Source organism: Salvelinus alpinus, chromosome 29 (genome assembly GCF_045679555.1).
Source record: "Salvelinus alpinus chromosome 29, SLU_Salpinus.1, whole genome shotgun sequence".
NCBI lineage: Eukaryota > Metazoa > Chordata > Actinopteri > Salmoniformes > Salmonidae > Salvelinus > Salvelinus alpinus.
In genome coordinates, this window is record NC_092114.1 from 15,172,169 (window position 1) to 15,196,467 (window position 24,299).

The 24,299-nt window shown below is 46.4% G+C and overlaps 1 protein-coding gene across 1 annotated transcript in view; it reads right to left on the reverse strand.

The window, feature by feature from the left end:
- LOC139559107 (gamma-aminobutyric acid type B receptor subunit 1-like) overlaps positions 1-24,299 on the reverse strand; it is a 239,464-nt gene that overhangs the window by 65,077 nt on the left and 150,088 nt on the right. Inside the window, exons 12-13 of the mRNA XM_071374826.1 lie at positions 16,346-16,591; positions 11,093-11,156 (exon numbers count right to left, since the gene is read on the reverse strand). Coding sequence (XP_071230927.1) covers positions 11,093-11,156; positions 16,346-16,591 — 310 coding nt within the window. The remainder of the gene's footprint in view (positions 1-11,092; positions 11,157-16,345; positions 16,592-24,299) is intronic.

The window sequence follows — 24,299 nt, forward strand, 5'->3', positions numbered from 1 at the left end:
GATATGTAGTAGACAGTAGATCAGCAGTAGATATGCAGAAGATATGCAGTAGACAGATATACAGTAGATATACAGTAGACAGTAGATGTGCAGTAGATATACAGTAGACAGTAGATATACAGTAGACAGTAGATATACAGTAGACAGTAGATATGCAGTAGATATACAGTAGACAGTAGATATACAGTAGACATTAGATATGCAGTAGATATGCAGTAGATATACAGTAGATATGCAGTATATATAAAGTGTGAATACAGTATATTTGAGGTGGAAATGCTGTAGATATGAATTAGATATGCAGTACATATGAACTGGATATGAGTGAATATGCAGTGGATAGGCAGTGGATATGCAGTAGATATACAGTAGGTATGCAGTAGGTATGCAGTGGATATGCAGTAGATATGCAGTAGATCTGCAGTAGGTATGCAGTAGGTATGCAGTAGGTGTGCAGTAGATATCCAGTAGGTATGCAGTAGGTATACAGTAGCTGCTGGCTGACTGAGAAGCAGCTCATGCCCACTTACCCTGCGCTGCATTCTACTACATCCAGAACCAAACCCCTTCCAAACTGCCCTGGGCTAAACCCACTCCAATTAGCGTTGAGTAAATTATTAATCAAAACAACACTTCCTTTTCTGGGACGGTGGGGGAAGCAACAGAGATGAGAGGAGATTGGGGAAAACAAGCTTAATTTTTCATCAGCCGCCACAAAAACAAAGAGTGTTTTCCCACATGAGAGACGACATGAGTCACCGACACAGGCACTGTCAGAACAGACACAACGCAGCAGACAGATTGAACACAGGCACAACGATCAAAACGCAGCCAGCCAAACCAACTAACACCACCTCACTGCCTGCCTCTCTCACAGGCAGCCAGCCTGACGTAGCCAGAGATAAGACGACGCTATCGACACCATTCCTGTGTGACAGAGGAGGCTGCCAGGAAGCCACAAGGGGAGGGCTAAGAGGAGAAAATGTAAAAAAAACAAAAGCAAAATAAAGAAAAATCTAGTTATTTTTACCCGAGTTTCACCACTACGAGTACTCTTACCTCTCCCTCTCTTATCACCATGGCTACAGTACTGCTCAATGCGTAGGCATGGACGTCAACATAAACAATTTAAATGAAAGGAATAAGACAAGCCCATATTAACGTAAAGAGGAGAAGGATTTATAGGAGACAAATACACCCTTGACACAATTTGGAGAAGTCTGTCTGTCTGTCTGTCTGTCTGTCTGTCTGTCTGTCTGTCTGTCTGTCTGTCTGTCTGTCTGTCTGTCTGTCTGTCTGTCTGTCTGTCTGTCTGTCTGTCTGTCTGTCTGTCTGTCTGTCTGGCTGTCTGGCTGTCTGTCTGTCTGTCTGTCTGTCTGTCTGTCTCTGTGTGTCTGTGTCTGTCTGTCTGTCTGTCTGTGTCTGTCTGTCTGTCTGTCTGTCTGTGTGTGTCTGTCTGTCTGTCTCTGTTTGTCTATTCAACGGGCTTTATTGGCATGGGAAAAAGCAAGTGAAATAGATAATTAACAAAAGTGAAATAAATAATACAAACAAACTCACAAAAGTTACAAAAGTGATGTAACGATGTGCAAATAGTTAAAGTACAAGAGGGAAAATTGTCACGTTCCTGACCTGTTTTCTGTTTAGTTTTGTGTGTTAGTTGGTCAGGACGTGAGTTTGGGTGGGCATTCTATGTTATCTGTTTCTATGTTGGTTTAGGGTTGCCTGGTATGGCTCTCAATTGGAGGCAGGTGTTTGGCGTTCCTCTAATTGAGAGTCATATTTAGGTAGGCTGTTCACAGTGTTTGTTTGTGGGTGGTTGTCTCCTGTGTCAGTGTTTGTCGCACCATACGGGACTGTTACGGTTTGTTTCATTTCGATGTAGTCTGTTTCCTGTCCGTGAGTTTTACGTTTCAGTTAAGTAAGTTCATGTTTCAGGTTTTGTCGTCTACGTCGTTTTCTTGTTTTTGTAGTTTTGAAAGTGTTTTGTTTTGTTTCGTGTTGCCGTCGTATTTATAATAAAGATGGCTTATTTCCCTGAGCCTGCGTTTTGGTCTGAAGATCCTTCTCTCCTCACCTCTTCCGAGGATGAGGAGAGCGTCAGCCGATACAGAACCACCCACCAATCCAGAGCCAAGCAGCGGTGTAAACGGAGTAAGGGACAGCGAAAGAAGGAGGAATGGACTTGGGACGATGTATTGGACGGTAAAGGTTGCTACACATGGGAGGAGATCCTGGCTGGAAGGGATCGCCTCCCATGGGAACAGGTGGAGGCACTGAGGAGAACAGAGGCAACCGGAGAAGGGAACCGGCGTTATGAGGGGACGCGTCTTGCACGGAAGCCCGAAAAGCCCGTGAGTAACTCCCAAAAATTTCTTGGGGGGGGGGGCTAAGGGGTTGTGGGCCAAGGGCAGGTAGGAGACCTGCGCCCACTTCCCAGGCTAACCGTGGAGAGCGGGAGTACGGGCAGACACCGTGTTACGCAGTAGAGCGCACAGTGTCTCCTGTACGTGTGCATAGCCCGGTGCGGGTTATTCCACCTCCCCGCACTGGTAGGGCTAGATTGGGCATTGAGCCAGGTGTCATGAGGCCGGCTCAACGCGTCTGGTCTCCAGTGCGTCTCCTCGGGCCGGCATACATGGCACCTGCCTTACGCATGGTTTCCCCGGTTCGCCTACACAGCCCGGTGCGGGTTATTCCACCTCCCCGCACTGGTCGGGCGACCGGGAGCATTCAACCAGGTAAGGTTGGGCAGGCTCAATGCTCAAGAGAGCCAGTACGCCTGCACGGTCCGGTATTTCCGGCGCCACCTCCCCGCCCCAGCCTAGTACCTACAGTGCCTACACTACGCACTAGGCTACCAGTGCATTTCCAGAGCCCTGTTCCTCCTCCACGCACTCTCCCTATAGTGCGTGTATCCAGTTCGGTGCCTCCAGTTCCGGCCCCACGCACTAAGCCACCTGTGCGTCTCCTAAGTCCTGTACACACTGTCACTTCTCCCCGTACTAGTCCTGAGGTGCGTGCCCTCAGCCCGGTGCCACCAGTGCCGGTACCACGCACCAGGTATAGAGTACGCTTTGAGAGTCCAGTGTGCCCTGTCCCTGCTCCCCGCACTAGTATGAAGGTGCGTGTCCTTAGCCCGGTGCCTCCAGTTCCGGCACCACGCACCAGGTCTACAGTGCGCCTTATCCGGCCAGAGCCATCCGTCTACCCAGCGCCATCTGAGCCATCCGTCTCCTCAGCGCCATCTGAGCCATCCGTCTCCCCAGCGCCATCTGAGCCATCCGTCTCCCCAGCGCCATCTGAGCCATCCGTCTCCCCAGCGCCGTCTGAGCCGCCCGTCTGCAATGAGCCTGCAAAGCCGCCCGTCTGCCATGAGCCTGCAAAGCCGCCCGTCTGCCATGAGCCTACAGAGCCGTCCGCCAGACAGGAGCCGCTAGAGCCGTCCGCCAGACAGGAGCCGCTAGAGCCGCCCGCCAGACAGGAGCCGCTAGAGCCGTCCGTCAGACAGGGTCTGCCAGAGCCGCCAACCAGACAGGATCTGCCAGAGCCGCCAACCAGACAGGATCTGCCAGAGCCGCCAGCCAGACAGGATCTGCCAGAGCCGCCAGCCAGACAGGATCTGCCAGAGCCGCCAGCGAGCCATGAGCAGCCAGAGCCGCCAGCGAGCCATGAGCAGCCAGAGCCGCCAGCGAGCCATGAGCAGCCAGAGCCGTCAGCGAGCCATGAGCAGCCAGAGCCGTCAGAGAGCCATGAGCGTCCAGAGCCGTCAGCCTGCCATGAGCGTCCAGAGCCGTCAGCCTGCCATGAGCGTCCAGAGCCGTCAGCCTGCCATGAGCGTCCAGAGCCGTCAGCCTGCCATGAGCGTCCAGAGCCGTCAGCCTGCCATGAGCGTCCAGAGCCGTCAGTCAGCCATGAGCTGTCCCTCAGCCAGAAGCGGCTAGTAATTCAGAACTGCCCCTCAGTCCAGAGCTGTCTCTCTGTCCGGAGCTGCCCTTCAGTCCGGAGTTGCCCCTCTATCCTGAGCTACCTCTTTATCCTGAGCTACCTCTCTCTCCTAAGCTATCCCTCTGTCCTGAGCTATCCCTATGTCCTGAGCTACCTTGTCCCAGAGCTGTCCTTGATTCTGGTGTTGCCCCTAAATTTAGGTGGGGTTATTTGGAGGGTGGTCATTGTGGGGAGGCTACGGAAGCGGGGATTGAATATGGTGGGGTGGGAACCACGCCCGGAGCCTAAGCCACCACCGTGGTCAGATGCCCACCCAGACCCTCCCCTGGACTTTTTGGTGATGCGTTCGGAGTACGCATCTTGAGGGGGGGGTTATGTCACGTTCCTGACCTGTTTTCTGTTTAGTTTTGTGTGTTAGTTGGTCAGGACGTGAGTTTGGGTGGGCATTCTATGTTATCTGTTTCTATGTTGGTTTAGGGTTGCCTGGTATGGCTCTCAATTGGAGGCAGGTGTTTGGCGTTCCTCTAATTGAGAGTCATATTTAGGTAGGCTGTTCACAGTGTTTGTTTGTGGGTGGTTGTCTCCTGTGTCAGTGTTTGTCGCACCATACGGGACTGTTACGGTTTGTTTCATTTCGATGTAGTCTGTTTCCTGTCCGTGAGTTTTACGTTTCAGTTAAGTAAGTTCATGTTTCAGGTTTTGTCGTCTACGTCGTTTTCTTGTTTTTGTAGTTTTGAAAGTGTTTTGTTTTGTTTCGTGTTGCCGTCGTATTTATAATAAAGATGGCTTATTTCCCTGAGCCTGCGTTTTGGTCTGAAGATCCTTCTCTCCTCACCTCTTCCGAGGATGAGGAGAGCGTCAGCCGTTACAAAAATAAATAAACATAAATATGGGTTGTTTGAACATAATGGTGTTTGTTCTTCACTGGTGGCCCTTTTCTTGTGGGAACAGGTCACAAATCTTTCTTCTGTGATGGCACACTGGTATTTCACCCAATAGATATGGGAGTTTATCAAAATTTGACTTCTTTTCAAATTCTTAATGGGTCTGTGTAATCTGAGGGAAATATGTGTCTCTAATATGGTCATACATTTGGCAGGAGGTTAGGAAGTGCAGCTCAGTTTCCACCTCATTTTATGGGCAGTGTGCACATAGCCTGTCTTCTCTTGAGAGCCAGGTCTGCCTACGGCGGCCATTCTCAATAGCAAGGCTATGCTCACTGAGTCTGAACATAGTCAAAGCTTTCCTTAAGTTTGTCAGCCATAGTAGTCAGGTATTCTGCCACTGTGTACTGTCTGTTAAAATTAAAACTTCTTAGGGATAGCCCCCTTTTTTTCAATTTTCGCCTAAACGACATCTAACTGCCTGTAGCTCAGGACCTGAAGCAAGGATATGCATATTCTTGGTACCATTTGAAAGGAAACACTTTGACGATGGTGGAAATGTGAAAGGAATGTAGGAGAATAAATCTGGTAAAAGATAATACCAAAATAAAACAAACCAGTCTTTTTCTACCACCATCTTTGAAATGCAAGATGGTAGAAACTCTCGCTTGTAATTCTGATAGTGCTGGCAGCAGTGCAAAGTTTCAGATGGATATCTTGAAGAATGCCTGACCTACAAGAGTTTTAGTGTGAAGTCCACAGGTACATTTGGGCAAATCGTGAATTCCATTTTTGGAATGTATCAAAAATGGAATTTGATTCAATTTTTCTTCAAGAATATCGTCAAACCTGTATACTTGGACTTTGATTAAGCTTTCCAAGTATTAGTAGCCATATTATAAGTTCAACATTTGCAAATCAAACAGTTTCATAACTTCATAACTCTGAATAAAAAGGCATGCTGTCGTACAAGGTTAGAAATTACATTTTAACACATATACATGGTTTCCGGATATTCCCGTAACGCTCAGCTCATTGGCTATTTAGCTAGCTTTGTTTGACCCCGATTGGTTCTTATTTGACAAAGACACAGTCGTTCAAGTGATGGCCGCCGACGTCATCGGTGTGCCATGAAGGCATCGCTCTCTGACCAAATATGGTGTCCTATAGGATATACTACACCCCTAATGAAATCGTGAAGTCTTGTTACCTTCTAGGATCTCTGAGGAATAGATACGAACGTGATTTGACTCGTTCAAACAACGTTTAGGGTAAGATTTTCACAGATTCCTTTCTTGCAAATTGAACGAGTGGAAATTCTAAATCGATCGTGCATGCTATATGGACCTTGTGATGATATGAAAAAGGATTTTATCTAACAAAACGACACTTCATGTTATCTCTGGGACCCTTTGGATGATAAATCAGAGCAAGATTTCAGAATGTAAGTACACATTTCACCTTCAGAGGTGAATTTATCAAACCTATCGCGTTGAAAAAAAGTATTTTGTTGTTAGGCGCTCTCCTCAAACAATAGCATGGCATTTATAATATATAATATAAGGCACTTACAGTTGAAGTCAGAAGTGTACATACACCTTAGCCAAATACATTTAAACTCAGTTTTTCACAATTCCTGACATTTAATCCCAGGAAAAATTCCCTGTATTAAGTCAGTTAGGATCACCACTTTCTTTTAGGAATGTGAAATGTCAGAATAATAGTAGAGAGAATTATTTATTTCAGCTTTTATTTTTTTCATCACAATCCCAGTGGGTCAGAAGTTTACACACTTCCACAAGCTTCCAACAATAAGTTGGGTGAATGTTGGCCCATTCCTCCAGAGCTGGTGTAACGAAGTCAGGTTTGTAGGCCTCCTTGCTCGCACATGCTTTTTCAGTTCTGCCCACAAATTTTCTATGGGATTGAGGTCCGCGCTTTGTGATGGCCACTCCAATACCTTGACTTTGTTGTCCTTAAAGCCATTTTGCCACAACTTTGGAAGTGTGCTTGGGGTCATTGTCCATTTGGAAGACACATTTGCGACCAAGCTGTAACTTCCTGACTGATGTCTTGAGATGTTGCTTCAATATATTCACATAATTTTCCTCCCTCATGATGCCATCTATTATGTGAAGTACACCAGTCCCTCCTGCAGCAAAGCACCCCCACAACATGATGCTGCCACCCCCGTGCTTCACAGTTGGGATGGTGTTCTTCGGCTTGCAGGCCTCCCCCTTTTTCCTCCAAACATAACAATGGTCATTATGGCGAAACAGTTCTATTTTTGTTTCATCAGACCAGAGGACATTTCTCCAAAAAGTACGATCTTTGTCACCATGTGCAGTTGCAAACCGTAGTCTGGCTTTTTTAGTTCGGATTTGGAGCAGTGGCTTCTTCCTTGCTGAGCGGGCTTTCAGGTTATGTCGATATAGGACTCGTTTTACTGTTGATATAGATACTTTTGTAACTGTTTCCTCCAGCATCTTCACAAGGTCCTTTGCTGTTGTTCTGGGATTGATTTGCACTTTTCGCACCAAAGTACGTGCATCTCTAGGAGACAGAATGCATCTCCTTCCTTGTACAGATGAACGTGGTACCTTCAGGTATTTGGAAATTGCTCCCCATGATGAATCAGACATTTGACTTCAGATTCTAGTAGTGTGAGGCCGGGTGCTGCAGACTGTTCGACAATTCGCCAGTGCGAACTGTTCACCAGTGCGCTCGCCAATTCGTTGATATATATGTTGAAGAGGGAGGGGCTTAAGCTGCATCCCTGTCTCACCCCACGGCACTGTGGAAAGAAATGTGTGTGTTTTTTGTCAATTTTAACCCCACACTTGTTGTTTGTTTACATGGATTCTATAATGTCGTATCTTTATACCCCAACATCGCTATCCATCAATTTGTATAGCAGACCCTTATGCCCAATTGAGTCAAAAGCTTTTTTGAAATCGACAAAACATGAAAAGACCTTTGTTTTGGTTTGTTTGTTTTGTTTTGTTTCTCTCTCTCTCTGTCTCTCTATATCTCGGTCTCTGTATATCTGTCTCTCTATATCTCTGTCTCTGTATCTCTGTCTCTCTTCCCCCTCTGAAGTTGTGGGAATGTTTGTTGCTATCTGGGTCTCTCTCTCATCTCTGTCTGTCTGTCTATTTGTCTGTCATTCTCTCTCTTGATCTTTGTCTGTCTGTCTGTCTGTCTCTCGCTCTCTCCCTTTCCCTCTCGTCTCTGCCTCTCTCTCTCTCTCTCTCTCTCTCTCTCTCTCTCTCTCTCTCTCTCTCTCTCTCTCTCTCTCTCTCTCTCTCTCTCTCTCTCTCTCTCTCTCTCTCTCTCTCTCTCTCTCTCTCTCTCTCTCTCTCTCGTCTCTGTCTGTCTCTCTCTCTTTCTTGCTCTCTCCCTCTCCCTCTCGTCTCTGTCTGTCTCTCTCTCTTTCTCGCTCTCTCCCTCTCGTCTCCGTCTCTCTCTCTCTCGTCTCCGTCTCCCTCTCCCTCTCGTCTCTGTCTGTCTCTCTCCTCATGGAGATTTTTAAAACATGACTGTAGCAGCGTTTATGCTAAACTAAAGCACTGGGCTTTCGGGTTTATTGTAATTGCAAGAAGAACTGATACCTTTCAGAATAGCTCATTAGGGAAACCCTCCAACATTGACTGAAATATTTAAGGAGCTATTAACTTTTTATGCACATGTTCATTTAATTTTTTTCTGCTATAATTGTATATGAGTAAGTACAGCTGCGCCAGGGGACAATATTGAGACCCTTATTGTTCATGAGACTTACTGAACAGATGTGTCTGGGCATAAACCTATCCCCTCAACACACACACACACACACACACACACACACACACACACACACACACACACACACACACACACACACACACACACACACACACACACACACACACACACACACACACACACACACACACACACACACACACACACACACACACACACACACACACACACACACACACACACACACACACACACACACACACACACACACACACATAAACCTAACCCGTCAACACACACACACAGAAGCCAAACCCCCTCAAAACATGAGGAGTTTCAGTGGAGATAAGAAACCTCATATTGTTAGTAAATTCAGTATATGGAACATATTGTATTTTTATGAAATACTTGTCAGCAATGTGTAAATGGATTGTGATTGGTAGAGAATAAAAAACAGAATTCGATAAATCTACACTTGTCAAATGGTTAAAGTTATAGGTTATAAGGTATATATAGGTTATAAGATACCAATGGCAGAACGTACTGTTTACATTGTGTAAACAGGATTAAAGTTTACTGCACAGTGCATTAGGATTCAGACCCCTTCCCTTTTTCCAAATGTTGTTACGTTACAACTTGATTCCAAATTTGATTAAATACATGTTTTCCCTCATCAATCTAAACACAATACACCATAATGACGAAGTGCAAACAGGTTTTTAGACATTTTTGCAAATGTATTGCAAATAAAAAACAGAAATACCTTATTTACATCCGTATTCAGACCCTTTGCTATGAGTCTCGAAATTGAGCTCAGGTGCATCCTGTTTCCATTGATCATCCTTGAGATGTTTCTACAACTTGATTGGAGTCCACCAGTGGTAAATTCAATTGATTGGACATGATTTGGAAAGGTACACACCTGTCTATATAAGGTCCCACAGTTAACAGTGCATGTCAGAGCAAAAACCAAGCAATGACGTTGAAGGAATTGTCCGTAGAGCTCAGAGACAGGATTGTGTCGAGGCACAGATCTGGGGAAGGGTGCCAAAACATTTCTGCAGCATTGACGGTCCCCCAAAACACAGTGGCATCCATCATTCTTAAATGGAAGAAGTTTGGAACCATCAAGACTCTTCCTAGAGCTGGCTGCCCGGACAAACTGAGCAATCGGGGGGGAAGAAGGGCCTTGGTCAGGGAGGTGACCAAGAACCCGATGGTCGCTGTGACAGACCTCCAGAGTTCCTTTGTGGAGATGGGAGAACCTTCCAGAAGGTAAACCATCTATGCAGGACGCCACAAATCAGGACTTTATGATAGAGTGGCCAGACAGAAGCCACTCCTCAGTAAAAGGCACATGACAGCCGGCTTGGAGTTTGCCAAAAGGCATCTAAAGGACTCTCAGACCATGAGAAAGATTCTCTGGTCTGATGAAACCAAGATTAAACTATTTGGCCTGAATGCCAAGTGTCACGTCTGGAGGAAACCAGGCACCATCCCTATAGTGGAGCATGGAGGAGGAGGTGTGATAGTGCTTAGCTGGTGACATTGTCTGTGGTTTATTTAGAATTCAAGGCACACTTAACCAGCATGGCTACCACAGCATCCTGCAGGGATACACCATCCCATCTGGTTTGCGCTTAGTTGGACTATCATTTGTTTTGCAACAGGACAATGACCCAACACACCTCTAGGCTATGTAAGGGCTATTTGACCAAGAAGGAGAGTGATGGAGTGCTGCATCAGATGACGTGGCCTCCACAATCACACGACCTTAACCCAATTGAGATGGTTTGGGATGAGTTGAACCGCAGAGTGAAGGAAAAGCAGCCAACAGTGCTCAGCATATGTGGGAACTCCTTCAAGACTGTTGGAAAAGCATTCCAGGTGAAGCTGGTTGAGAGAATGCCAAGAGTGTGCAAAGCTGTCATCAAGGCAAAGGGTAGCTACTTTGAAGAATCTCAAATATAAAATATATTTAAATTTGTTTAACACTTTTTTGGTTACTACATGATTCCATATGTGTTATTTCGTAGTTTTCTTATCTTCACTATTATTCTACAATGTAGAATAGTAAAAATAAAGAAAAACCTTTGAATGAGTAGGTGTGTCCAAACTTTTGACTGATCCTGTATGTAAATTATATATTTCTGTATTTCATATTCAATGAATTTGCTAACATTTATAATAGCAAGTTTTCAATTTGTCATTACGAGGTATTGTGTGAAGAAAATAAACATTGATTTAATCCAACAACACAACAAAATGTGGAATAAGTCAAGGTGAATACTTTCTAGAGCACTATATATGGTTTATACTCATGATTATGGACTCAGGGATGGAACTGAAGGATTTTGGGCACTGGCCATCCACGCTAGTACACCACAAATGCTACTACCCGGATCCAAGATTGATGCCATACCGATGTTTAATGTTCAAAATGACAAGATGTCACCAGCCGTGAGGACATTTGTAGTTATTTATTGTATACATGAGGAGGAGAGAGAGTACTGTACCTTGCAGCTGCTCAATAAGAGTCCAGGCCATTCTAGAACCCTGGGCATCAAACACAACATGGCCCTGTAGGAAGAAAAATAACGAAGATAAAAAAAATGGAAGTGGTATACAGTTTAACACCTCTCTCTCTCTTTCAGTTTTCTGACGTTTAGGAGAATATTCCATCAACGTCACACACCAAACATACCCAGAACGTGGTTGCAATGTTCTCAGAACATAAGCTATTAATGTTCTAGACATGTTTCTTGGGAACATTGCAAGAACGTTCATGTTTTCAGTTTTCTGAGGTTTAGGAGAATATTCTTCCCTAAAGACGTTCTGTTTACATTAAGGGGATGATCTCTTGGAAACAGTCCTTGCACATCACTAGAACTCTCCTATGAAAACGGTAAGTAATGACCTTATGAGACACGTAAGGGAACGTTCTCTAAAGTTGTGGCAACGTTTGTTGTTATCTGGGTCTCTCTCGCATCTCTGTCTGTCTCTCGCTCTCTCTCGCTCTCTGTGTCTCTCTCTTTCTCAGTCTGAATCTCTCTGTTTGTCTTTCTGTCTCTGTGTCTCTCTCTTGCTGTCCGTCTTTCTCTCTGTGTCTCCCTCTCTCTCTCTCTTTGTTTCTCTCTCTATCTCCATCGCTTTCTTTCTCGATCTCTCTCTCTCTGTGCCTCTCTATCTATCTCTCTCTCTTTCTCTGTGTATGTCTCTCTCTCGATGGCCGTCTATCTGGCTGTCTCTCTTTCTCAATTCAATGGGCGTTATTGGCATGGGAAACATATGTTTACATTGCCAAAGCAAGTGAAATAGATAATAAACAAAAGTGAAATAAACAATCAAAACTGAGCAGTAAGTTCACATACTTTCAAAGGAATAGAGACATTTCAAATGTCATATTAGGGCTATATACAGTGTTGTCATGATGTGCAAATAGTTAAAGTACAACATGGAAAATAAATTAACATAAATATGGGTTGTATTTACAATGGTGTTTGTTCTTCACTGGTTTCCCTTTTCTTGTGACAAAAGGTCACACATAATGCTGCTGTGATTGCACACTGTGGTATTTCACCTAATAGACATGAGAGTTTATCAAAATGAGATTAATTTTCAAATTCTTTGTGGGTGTGTGTAATCTGAGTGAAATATGTGTCTCTAGTATGGTCATACATTGGGCAGGAGGTTAGGAAGTGCAGCTCAGTTTCCACCTCATTTTATGGGCAGTGAGCACATAGCCTGTTTTCTCTTCAGAGACAGGTCTGCCTACGGCGGCCTTTCTCAATAGCAAGGCTATGCTCACTGAGTCGGTACATAGTCAAAGCTTTCCTTAAGTTTGGGTCAGTCACAGTGGTCAGGTATTCTGCCACTGTGTACTCTCTGTTTAGGGCCAAATAACATTCTACTTTTCTCAGTTTTTTTGTTAATTCTTTCCAATGTGTCAAGTAATTATCTTTTTGTTTTCACATGATTTGGTTGGGTCTAATTGTGTTGCTGTCCTGGGGCTCTGTGGGGTCTGTTTGTGAACAGAGCCCCAGGACCAGCTTGCTTAGGGGACTCTTCTCCAGGTTCATTTCTCTGTAGGTGATGACTTTGTTATGGAAGGTTTGGGAATCACTTCCTTTTAGGTGGTTGTAGAATTTAACCGCTCATTTTCTGGATTTTGATCATTAGCGGGTATCGTCCTAATTCTACTCTGCATGAATTATTTGGTGTTTTACATAGTACACAGCGGAAGTTTTTGCAGAATTCTGTATGCAAAGACTCAATTTGGTGCTTGTCGCATTTTGTGAATTCTTGGTTTGTGAGCGGACCCCAGTCCTCACAACCATAAAGGGTAATGGGTTTTATAACTGATTCAAGTGTTCTTTGCCAGATCCCAATTGGGATGTTGAATTTTATGTTCCTTTTGATGGCATAGAAGGCCCTTCTTGCTTTGTTTATTAGATTGTTCACAGCTTTGTGGAAGTTACCTGGGGTGCTGATGTTTAGGCCGAGGTATGTATAATTCTTGTGTGCTCCAGGGCAACGGTGTCTAGATGGAATTTGTATTTGTGTTCCTGGCAACTGGACCTTTTCTGGAACACCATTATTTTGGTCTTACTGAGATTTACTGTCAGGGCCCAGGTCTGATAGAATCTGTGCAGAAGATCTAGGTGCTGCTGTAGGCCCTCCTTGGTTGGGGACAGAAGCACGAGATCATCAACAAACAGTAGATATTTGACTCTAGTAAGGTGAGGCTGGGTGCTGCAGACTGTTTTCGTGCCCTCGCCAATTCATTGATATACCGTACATGTTGAACAGGGTGGGGCTCAAGCACTGCATACCTGTCTCACCCCACAGCCCTGTAGAAAATGTTGTTTGTTTACATGGATTCTATAATGTCATATCTTTTTCCCTCCAACATCGCTATACATCAATTTGTATAGCAGACCCTCATGCCCAATTGAGTCAAAAGCTTTTTTTCATTGAGGATACCATTAACACCACAGGCCTTTTGGGGTTGGAGGGTTCGTATTTTGTCCTGTAGTTCATTCAATGTAATAGGAGAATTCAGTGGGTTTTGGTAGTCTTTAATAGCTGATTCTAAGATTTGTAATTGATCAGGTATATATTTTTGCTGTTTGTTCTATGAAGAAGTGGTTTATCCATACATCACCGTTTTGGATAGATAACTCTTCGTGTTGTTGTTTGTTTAGTGTTTTCCAATTTTCCCAGAAGTAGTTAGATTCTATGGATTCTTCAATGACTTTGAGCAGATTTTCTGACGTGCTGTTCCTTCTTTTTCCGTAGTGTATTTCTGTATTGTTGTAGTGTTTCACCATAGTGAAGCTGTAGACTCGTAGATTTTCTGGGTCTCCATGTTTTTGGCTGGACAGGTTTGTTAATTTATTTCTTAGGTTTTTGCAATCTTCATCAAACCATGTGTCCTTGTTGACCATTTTCTTAAGTTGTTTGCTTTCTTTTTTATATTTGATAGGGAGGCTGAAAGGTCAAATATACTATTCAGGCTTTTTACTGCCAAGTTTCTACTTTCACTATTACAGTGAAATGTTTTGTCCAGAATTTGAAGTTGTTGTTGCATAATTGTTTTTTGGTCGGTTTCTGCACTACTGTCCTTCCATCTATAGTCTTAATTAATGCCCTGCAGTTCCTTTGGCGTTGACGTCTCGTGATTGAGTACTGCTCTGTTCAAGTAGAGTGTGATTTTGCTGTGATCTGATAGGGGAGTCAGTGGACTGACTGTGAACGCTCTGAGAGACTCTGGGTTGAGGTCCGTGATAAAGTAGTCAGCAGTATCACTGCCAGGGGATGAGCTGTAGGTGTACCTACCATAGAAGTCCCCTCGTAGCCTACCATTGACTTATTACAGACCCAGTGTGCGACAGAGCTGCAGGGAGTTGTGATCTATTTCTGGGGGGGTTGTTTTGTCATAATTGTGTTCAGGGGGACATACAGTATTTTGGAGGGAATGGTGTCACCTCCAGGTAGGTGTTCGTCCCCCTTTGTGCTGAAAGTGTCAAGATCTTGTCCAGTTCTGGCATTTCGGTCTCCACAGACTAGTACATGTCCCTGGGCCTGGAAATTGTTGATCTCCCCCTTATCACTCCTGCTTATTATGAAGAAAAAATACATCTGTTTAACTTTGTAAACTAAAGGTGAGTTTAGAATTTTATGTTGTTGTATTAATGCTATTTAATCTCTCCTCAGCCTAATATTATTCTGTTTGTCCTGTGGGTACCTTTGCCACTGTTCCACCCCTTGTGTATTGCGCTGTCATGGTGAATTATTGAAGACAGCTTGGTGGAGAAGCTGTCTTCAATAATGTATGGGGATTCTATTGGGGGTAAATTAATAGAAAAAATGATGATGTATTTTTCTTATTCATTTCTAGACATGTAAAATGAAGGGGTCTGATATGGGGGGGGGGGGGGGCATATAGAGTGTGGCCAGGGTTTGCTTGGGGGGGTCTTAGGTGGTTGGTATGTGGCTGGTGATGCTGTGGCCTGGGTGTAGGTTCTCTTGGCGTGAGTTCTCTCGGTGCATGGCCTTCATACTGGCCGATGTTAGTTCAACTCAGAGGCAGAGGAAAGCTGGAAGCACGTTGTCCTTTATAGGGATGTTTTTATAGTATTTCATATTCTCGATTATCTAATCAGTCGGTCATATTGAGTTTAGGTGCAGCGACGGGTCAAGGGAAAGATAGAGTCTGCATACCTAGGGTCTATCTATTTCACTGTCTGTCTCTCTCTGTCTCTCTCTGTCTCTCTGTCTGTCTCTCTCTGTCTCTCTCTCTCTCTCTCTCTGTCTCTCTGTCTCTCTTCCTTTCTGCCTCTCTCTCTCTGTCTCTCGGTCTCTCTCTCTGTCTCTCTCTCTCTCTCTGTCTCTGTCTCTCTGTCTCTCTGCCTCTCTGCCTCTCTCTCTCTCTCTGCCTCTCTTTCTCTCTTTCTCTCTTTCTGTCTCTCTTTCTGTCTCTCATGTGTCTACCTCATGGTGTCAGGGGATAAGGTATAGCTCTGTCTGGAGAATTCATCTCTCTTTCTGTTTTTTCTCTCTTTCTGTTCCTCTCTCTCACACACTCACTCTCTCCTCTCACTCCCTGTTATTCCCATTTTGGATTGACCAGTGGGAATACAGTGGCTTCCTTGGGGGCCTTCGGGAGGGTGTCTCGCTGGTCAGGCGGGGTGTCCGTTGCTCTGTTGCTCCTGTGGGAGGTGTTGGGGCTGTGTTTGAGGGGGATGTCCTTCAGGGCCCTGGAAAAGGTGGGGAGTGCTTCCTTGTGGAAGTGGCACTGGTCGTAAAGACTGTTCAAGTCCAGGGTAGAGTGGTGGGTCATGTAGACATTAGGTTTTGAGACACAGTCCCGGGAAATCTTGCATTCACCCAATCTATGGTGGCAAGGTGAAAGTATTTTTGTGGTAGCAGGGTGGAGATCACTACTTGTGTGTTAGGGAATGTGGAAGAAACTTTTTCAATCACTCCCTTGACTGCTGTGGCCAGGTTGTTGTGCCCGTGTTAATTATGATGTTGCTGGGGGATCCCCTTAACCTCTCTCTCTCTCTCTCTCTCTCTCTCTCTCTCTCTCTCTCTCTCTCTCTCTCTCTCTCTCTCTCTCTCTCTCTCTCTCTCTCTCTCTCTCTCTCTCTCTCCCTCTCTCTCTCTCTCTCTCTCTCTCTCTCTCTCTCTCTCTCTCTCTCTCTCTCTCTCTCTCTCTCTCTCTCTCACGTCCATCCTCTCTCTGTGGTTACATATACGATACTCACCGACACTCCTTCGAATGAGCTGGTGTTGAGAGCACGGTAGATCTCGGCGGTGATATCTCGGTTGTTGTAGTTGAAGTCTTCCAGCCTGCGGCCCTTGGCCTTCAGGGGGCCAACGGTCTTGTTGAGGGCCAGAGCCAGGGCCCACACAGCATCGTAGGCCAGAGGGGCCTCCTGGAACCCCCCCGTCTCCTCTGGGTTCTTACCCCCCAACTTAGACATCAGCTGGTTCAGAAACTCCTGAGACGTCTGGAGGAAGAGAGAGGAGGAGGGCTTAGAACAGTTTTATTTTATTTCACCTGTATTTAACCAGGTAGGCTAGTTAAGTTGTAAGTTCTCATTTACAACTGTGACCTGGCCAAGATAAAGCACAGCAGTGCAACACAAACAACAACACAGAGTTACACATAGGAATAAACAAGCGTACAGTCAATAACACAATAGAGAAAAGAAAGAATGGGTGAGTGAGGAAGGGTTGGTGTACACAGCTGGGAGCACCAGGTTGACTTCCTGTCTCCCAGTGGGCGGGGTCTATCTGGGTACAGGTCAGATGTTCCTCTCATCTCGCTAAGAAGTCACCAGGGTACAAACACGACAAACACTCACACGGGTACGCAAACACACGCCAGCCAGCCAACCAACCAACCAACCAGCCAGCCAGCCAGCCAGCCAGCCAACCAACCAGCCTGCCAGCCAGCCAACCAGCCTGCCAGCCATCCAGCCAGCCAGCCAACCAACCAGCCTGCCAGCCAGCCAGCCAGCCAGCCAACCAACCAGCCAGCCAACCAACCAGCCTGCCAGCCAGCCAGCCAGCCAACCAACCAGCCTGCCTGCCAGCCAGCCAGCCAGGCAGCCAGCCAGCCAGCCAGCCAACATGCACCCCTCCTGTATCCATCCACCCCCATTCTGTTGGCCCAGGAGCCTGCCATGTCTGGACTGAGTTCCAGACATCTACCAGTTTCTACCCTTTGACAACAACAAAAAATCACATTGGACAGGTCCACTTTATGATAAAATCCCTCCACCCTCGTAATTTGGCTCAATAACATAATCATTTTCTCTCCCACTCCATTGATATGGAGGTTTTTAAAAGGATTGGACAGGTTTCTGACAGAGTTGTTTATTTGCCATGCGACGAGAGACGACGCTCCAAAGGAATGTTCTCTACAGAACAGCGGCAAGGGCCAATTTGTATTTTGGGACAAATTGGCCCTTGCCTCTGTTCTGTAGAGGACGTTCATTTGGAGCGTCGTCTCTCGTCGCATGGCAAATAAACAACTCTGTCAAAAACCTGTCCAATCCTCGAGCCAAAGACATTAGGTTTTGAGACACAGTCCCGGGAAATGCTTTGCAGTCACCCGCTCGCTGTTTGGTGGCAAGGTGAAAGTATTTTCGTGGTAGCAGGGTGGAGATCACCACTTGTGTGTTTAGGGAATGTGGAAGAAGCTTTTTCAATCACAACGGTGGTGGAGCGCCGTATTATTAGCAGACGCAGACACAAACACACACACACACAAACACACACACACACAAACACACACAGACCCCCACACACACACACACACACACACACACACACACACACACACACACACACACACACCTGAGTGCCTGATGAAATGGAGGAAATCAGTTTCCATTGTAATAAAATATGAGAGATGGGGTCTGTGTGTTTTTCTAGTTCATCCTGAATGCAGAGAGAGAGAGGATGTTTTCATGCTGTCTGAGTCTAGAAAGGGAATTATTAATGGGCATCACTTTAGACAGGGGTGCTGGAAGAGGGCTTAACAGGAAGGGTGCTGGACAGGGCTTGACAGGAAGGGTGCTGAACAGGGCTTGACAGGAAGGGTGCTGAACAGGGCTTAACAGGAAGGGTGCTGAACAGGGCTTGACAGGAAGGGTGCTGGAAGAGGGCTTAACAGGAAGGGTGCTGAACAGGGCTTAACAGGAAGGGTGCTGAACGGGGCTTAACAGGAAGGGTGCTGAACAGGGCTTGACAGGAAGGGTGCTGAACAGGGCTTGACAGGAAGGGTGCTGAACAGGGCTTAACAGGAAGGGTGCTGAACGGGGCTTGACAGGAAGGGTGCTGAACAGGGCTTGACAGGAAGGGTGCTGAACAGGGCTTTACAGGAAGGGTGCTGAACAGGGCTTAACAGGAAGGGTGCTGAACAGGGCTTGACAGGAAGGGTGCTGAACAGGGCTTAACAGGAAGGGTGCTGAACAGAGCTTGACAGGAAGGTTGCTGAACTGGGCTTGACAGGATGGGTGCTGAACAGGGCTTAACAGGAAGGGTGCTGAACAGGGCTTGACAGGAAGGGTGCTGAACAGGGCTTTACAGGAAGGGTGCTGAACAGGGCTTGACAGGAAGGGTAATGAACAGGGCTTGACAGGAAGGGTTCTGGCAGAAGGCTTGACAGCGAGGGAATATGGAGGAAGGAAGGAGAGGAGGCTCTCTCTCTCTCTCTACCTGATCTCTGTGACGAGCTAAGGAGAGACATAACAGATCTGTAATAGTTAGCGTTCCAAAGGGCCCTCTATTCCCCTATATCGTGCACTACTTTCAAAGCAGGGCCCATAATAGGAAATAAAATAGGTTGCCATTTGGGAGACAGCCCTAGAAGCAGGTCAATTGTCAAGCAAATGTCCACGGTCACCGTTAGAACTATTTTCTCCTCTCTGTCTGCAGCGCTGCTTCCAGCAGCAGCAGTAGCACCTTGTTGTCCGTTGCTTAGCAACCGCGGTAAACAAGTCTATCACGCGGCCATGCAGTTGCAGCTGTTGCGCACATACAGTTTATTAGGTGGCCTTGGCTTGCTATATAAAGCAGACAGACAGGCATCGAGGCCTTAAGTTCCATTGAACGTTAGATAGGCCAAATGATTGACCTAACCGACGTTGAGGGTGGTATGATCGTCCGTGTGCCAGTAGTGTCAGATCCAGTATCTCTGAAATGTCTGCCCTCCTGAGCTGCTTTTCACACACAGACATTGTCTTGGGTTTACCGGGCACCGCCAGTCCTGTGGTGGGAAACAGCTCACAGATGAGAGAGGTCGAAGGAGAATGGCAAGAATCGCACAAGCTAACAGGTGGGCCGCAACCAGACAGAATAACGGCACAGTACAACAGTGGTGTGTAGAGCGGCATCTTGGAACGCGCACCTCGTTGATCCTTGTCACGGATGGGCGATTTGCAGCAGACGACCACACCGGGTTCCACTCCTACCAGCTGAAAACAAGAAGAAGAGTCTCCAGTGGGCACGCCATCACCAACACTGGGTTCCTACCAGCTGAAAACAAGAAGAAGCGGCTCCAGTGGGAACGCCATCACCAACACTGGGTTCCTACCAGTTAATAACAAGAAGAAGAGTCTCCAGTGGGAACGCCATCACCAACACTGGGTTCCTACCAGTTAATAACAAGAAGAAGAGTCTCCAGTGGGAACGCCATCACCAACACTGGGTTCCTACCAGTTAATAACAAGAAGAAGAGTCTCCAGTGGGAACGCCATCACCAACACTGGGTTCCTACCAGTTAATAACAAGAAGAAGAGTCTCCAGTGGGAACGCCATCACCAACACTGGGTTCCTACCAGTTAATAACAAGAAGAAGAGTCTCCAGTGGGAACGCCATCACCAACACTGGGTTCCTACCAGTTAATAACAAGAAGAAGAGTCTCCAGTGGGAACGCCATCACCAACACTGGGTTCCTACCAGTTAATAACAAGAAGAAGAGTCTCCAGTGGGAACGCCATCACCAACACTGGGTTCCTACCAGTTAATAACAAGAAGAAGAGTCTCCAGTGGGAACGCCATCACCAACACTGGGTTCCTACCAGTTAATAACAAGAAGAAGAGTCTCCAGTGGGAACGCCATCACCAACACTGGGTTCCTACCAGTTAATAACAAGAAGAAGAGTCTCCAGTGGGAACGCCATCACCAACACTGGGTTCCTACCAGTTAATAACAAGAAGAAGAGTCTCCAGTGGGAACGCCATCACCAACACTGGGTTCCTACCAGTTAATAACAAGAAGAAGAGTCTCCAGTGGGCACGCCATAACCAACACTGGGTTCCTACCAGTTAATAACAAGAAGAAGAGTCTCCAGTGGGCACGCCATCACCAACAGGAGACAATTGAGGAGTGGAAAAACATTGCCTGCTTCGCCGAATCACGGTTCCTGTTGCGTCATGCTGATAGCAGAGTCAGGATTTGGCATAAGCATCATCAATCCATGGACCCATCCTGCCTGGTACAGGCTAGAGTACTGGTGTGGGTGGAGTACTGGTGTGGCTAGAGTACTGGTGTGGGTGGAGTACTGGTGTGGGTGGAGTACTGGTGTGGGTGGAGTACTGGTGTGGGTGGTGTACTGGTGTGGCTAGAGTACTGGTGTGGGTGGAGTACTGGTGTGGGTGGTGTACTGGTGTGGGTGGAGTACTGGTGTGGGTGGAGTACTGGTGTGGGTGGAGTACTGGTGTGGGTGGAGTACTGGTGTACTGGTGTGGGTGGTGTACTGGTGTGGGTGGTGTACTGGTGTGGGTGGTGTACTGGTGTGGGTGGAGTACTGGTGTGGGTGGAGTACTGGTGTGGGTGGAGTACTGGTGTGGGTGGAGTACTGGTGTACTGGTGTGGCTAGAGTACTGGTGTGGGTGGAGTACTGGTGTGGGTGGAGTACTGGTGTGGCTAGAGTACTGGTGTGGGTGGAGTACTGGTGTGGGTGGAGTACTGGTGTGGGTGGTGTACTGGTGTGGCTAGAGTACTGGTGTGGGTGGAGTACTGGTGTGGGTGGAGTACTGGTGTGGGTGGAGTACTGGTGTGGCTAGAGTACTGGTGTGGGTGGAGTACTGGTGTGGGTGGAGTACTGGTGTGGGTGGAGTACTGGTGTGGCTAGAGTACTGGTGTGGCTAGAGTACTGGTGTGGGTGGAGTACTGGTGTGGGTGGAGTACTGGTGTGGCTAGAGTACTGGTGTGGGTGGAGTACTGGTGTGGGTGGAGTACTGGTGTGCGTGGAGTACTGGTGTGGCTAGAGTACTGGTGTGGGTGGAGTACTGGTGTGGGTGGAGTACTGGTGTGGGTGGTGTACTGGTGTGGCTAGAGTACTGGTGTGGGTGGAGTACTGGTGTGGGTGGTGTACTGGTGTGGGTGGAGTACTGGTGTGGGTGGAGTACTGGTGTGGGTGGAGTACTGGTGTGGGTGGAGTACTGGTGTACTGGTGTGGGTGGTGTACTGGTGTGGGTGGTGTACTGGTGTGGCTAGAGTACTGGTGTGGGTGGAGTACTGGTGTGGGTGGTGTACTGGTGTGGGTGGAGTACTGGTGTGGGTGGAGTACTGGTGTGGGTGGAGTACTGGTGTGGGTGGAGTACTGGTGTACTGGTGTGGGTGGTGTACTGGTGTGGGTGGAGTACTGGTGTACTGGTGTGGGTGGAGTACTGGTGTGGGTGGAGTACTGGTGTGGGTGGTGTACTGGTGTGGGTGGTGTACTGGTGTGGGTGGTGTACTGGTGTGGGTGGTGTACTGGTGTGGGTGGAGTACTGGTGTGGGTGGAGTACTGGTGTGGGTGGAGTACTGGAGTGGGTGGTGTACTGGTGTGGGTGGTGTACTGGTGTGGGTGGAGTACTGGTGTGGGTGGAGTACTGGTGTGGGTGGAGTACTGGTGTGGGTGGTGTACTGGTGTGGGTGGTGTACTGGTGTGGGTGGTGTACTGGTGTGGGTGGAGTACTGGTGTGGGTGGAGTACTGGTGTGGGTGGAGTACTGGTGTGGGTGGAGTACTGGTGTGGGTGGAGTACTGGTGTGGGTGGTGTACTGGTGTGGGTGGTGTACTGGTGTGGGGAATGTTTTCCTGGCACACATTAGGTCTTTTGATACCAATTGAGCAATGAATGTTTCCGACACCTTATAGAATCCATGCCCCGAAGAATTCAGGTTGTTCTGAAGGCAAAGGGGGGGTTCTGACCTGGTACTGGATGGGTGTACCTAATAAACTGGCCGGTGAGTGTATATTATGACGTTTGCTAGCCTAGCATGGATTTCAACTTCTCTCAGATTCACATTCACTTAGAAATGTCCACACTTACCAAGAATGGCATTTGGTAGTTCATTTCAGCCGGAGATGGTGGCTTTTAGCATACTTTTGGCATCTTTACCAACAGGATAAAACATATACAGTGCCTTGCAAAAGTATTCATCCCCCTTGGCGTTTTTCCTATTTTGTTGCATTACAACCTGTAATTTAAATTGATTTTAATTTGGATTTGATGTAATGGACATACACAAAATAGTCCAAATTGGTGAAGCTAAATGAAAAAGCAATATATATTTTTTTTAATTTGAGAAAAAAAAAAGGAAAAGTGGTGCGTGCATATGTATTTCCCCCCCTTTGCTATGAAGCCCATAAATAAGATCTGGTGCAACCAATTACCTTCAGAAGTCACATAATTAGTTAAATAAAGTCCACCTGTGTGCAATCCAAGTGTCACATGATCTGTCACATGATCTCAGTATTTATACACCTGTTCTGAAAGGCCCCAGAGTCTGCAACACCACTAAGCAAGGGGCACCACCAAGCAAGCAACACCATGAAGACCAAGGAGCTCTCCAAACAGCTCAGGGACAAAGTTGTGGAGAAGAACAAATCAGGGTTGGATAAATAAAAAAATATCTGAAACTTTGAACATCCCACGGAGCACCATTTAAATCTATTATAAAAAAATTGAAAGAATATGGCCCCACAACAAACCTGCCAAGAGAGGGCTGCCCACCAAAACTCACGGACCAGGCTAGGAGGGCATTAATCAGAGAGGCAACAAAGAGACCAAAGATAATCTTGAAGGTGATTGAAGGTGGAGTATCTGTCCATAGGACTACTTTAAGCCGTACACTCCACAGAGCTGGGCTTTACGGAAGAGTGGCCAGAAAAAAGCCATTGCTTAAAGAACAAAATAAGCAAACACGTTTGGTGTTGTGGGAGACTCCCCAAACATATGGAAGAAGGTACTCTGGTCAGATGAGACTAAAATTGAGCTTTTTGGCCATCAAGAAAAACGCTATATCTGGCACAAACCCAACGCCTCTCATCACCCCGAGAACACCATCCCCACAGTGAAGCATGGTGGTTGCAGTATCATAACGTGGGGGTGTTTTTCATCGACAGGTACTGGGAAACTGGTCCAAAATGAAGGAATGATGGATGGCGCTAAATACAGGGAAATTCTTGAGGGAAACCTGTTTCTGTCTTCGAGAGATTTGAGACTGGGACGGAGGTTCACCTTCCAGCAGGACAATGACCCTAAGCATACTGCTAAAGCAATACTCGATCGGTTTAAGGGGAAACATTTAAATGTCTTGGAATGGCCTCGTCAAAGCCCAGAACCTGAATTGAGAATCTGTGGTATGACTTAAAGCTGAACCCATCCAACTTGAAGGAGCTGGAGCAGTATTGCCTTGAAGAATGGGCAAAAATCCCAGTGGCTAGATGTGCCAAGCTTATAGAGACATACCCCAAGAGACTTGCAGCTGTAATTGCTGAAAAAGGTGGCTCTACAAAGTATTGACTTTGGGGGGGAAGGTGAATAGTTATGCACACTTAACTTTTCAATTTTTTCGTCTTATTTCTTGTTTGTTTCACAATTAAAAATATTTTGCATCTTCAGTAGGCATGTTGTGTAAATCAAATGATACAACCCCCCCAAAAATCTATTTTAATTCCAGGTTGTAAGGCAACAAAATAGGAAAAATGCCAAGGGGGGTGAATACTTTCGCAAGACACTGTAGCCTGCCCTGCATAGTAGGCTATAGATGCAGACCATGTTACAGCTTCAAAGGGAGAGATCGTTCGAGGAAGGAGATGGAGACAGTTTGACAGATTAAGGTAGAAAAGCTATCGTTAAGAATAATCATTCATTTACACTACTGCTATAGGGTTTATTGGATATAGTTACTTAAAAATACAATAATGTTTTC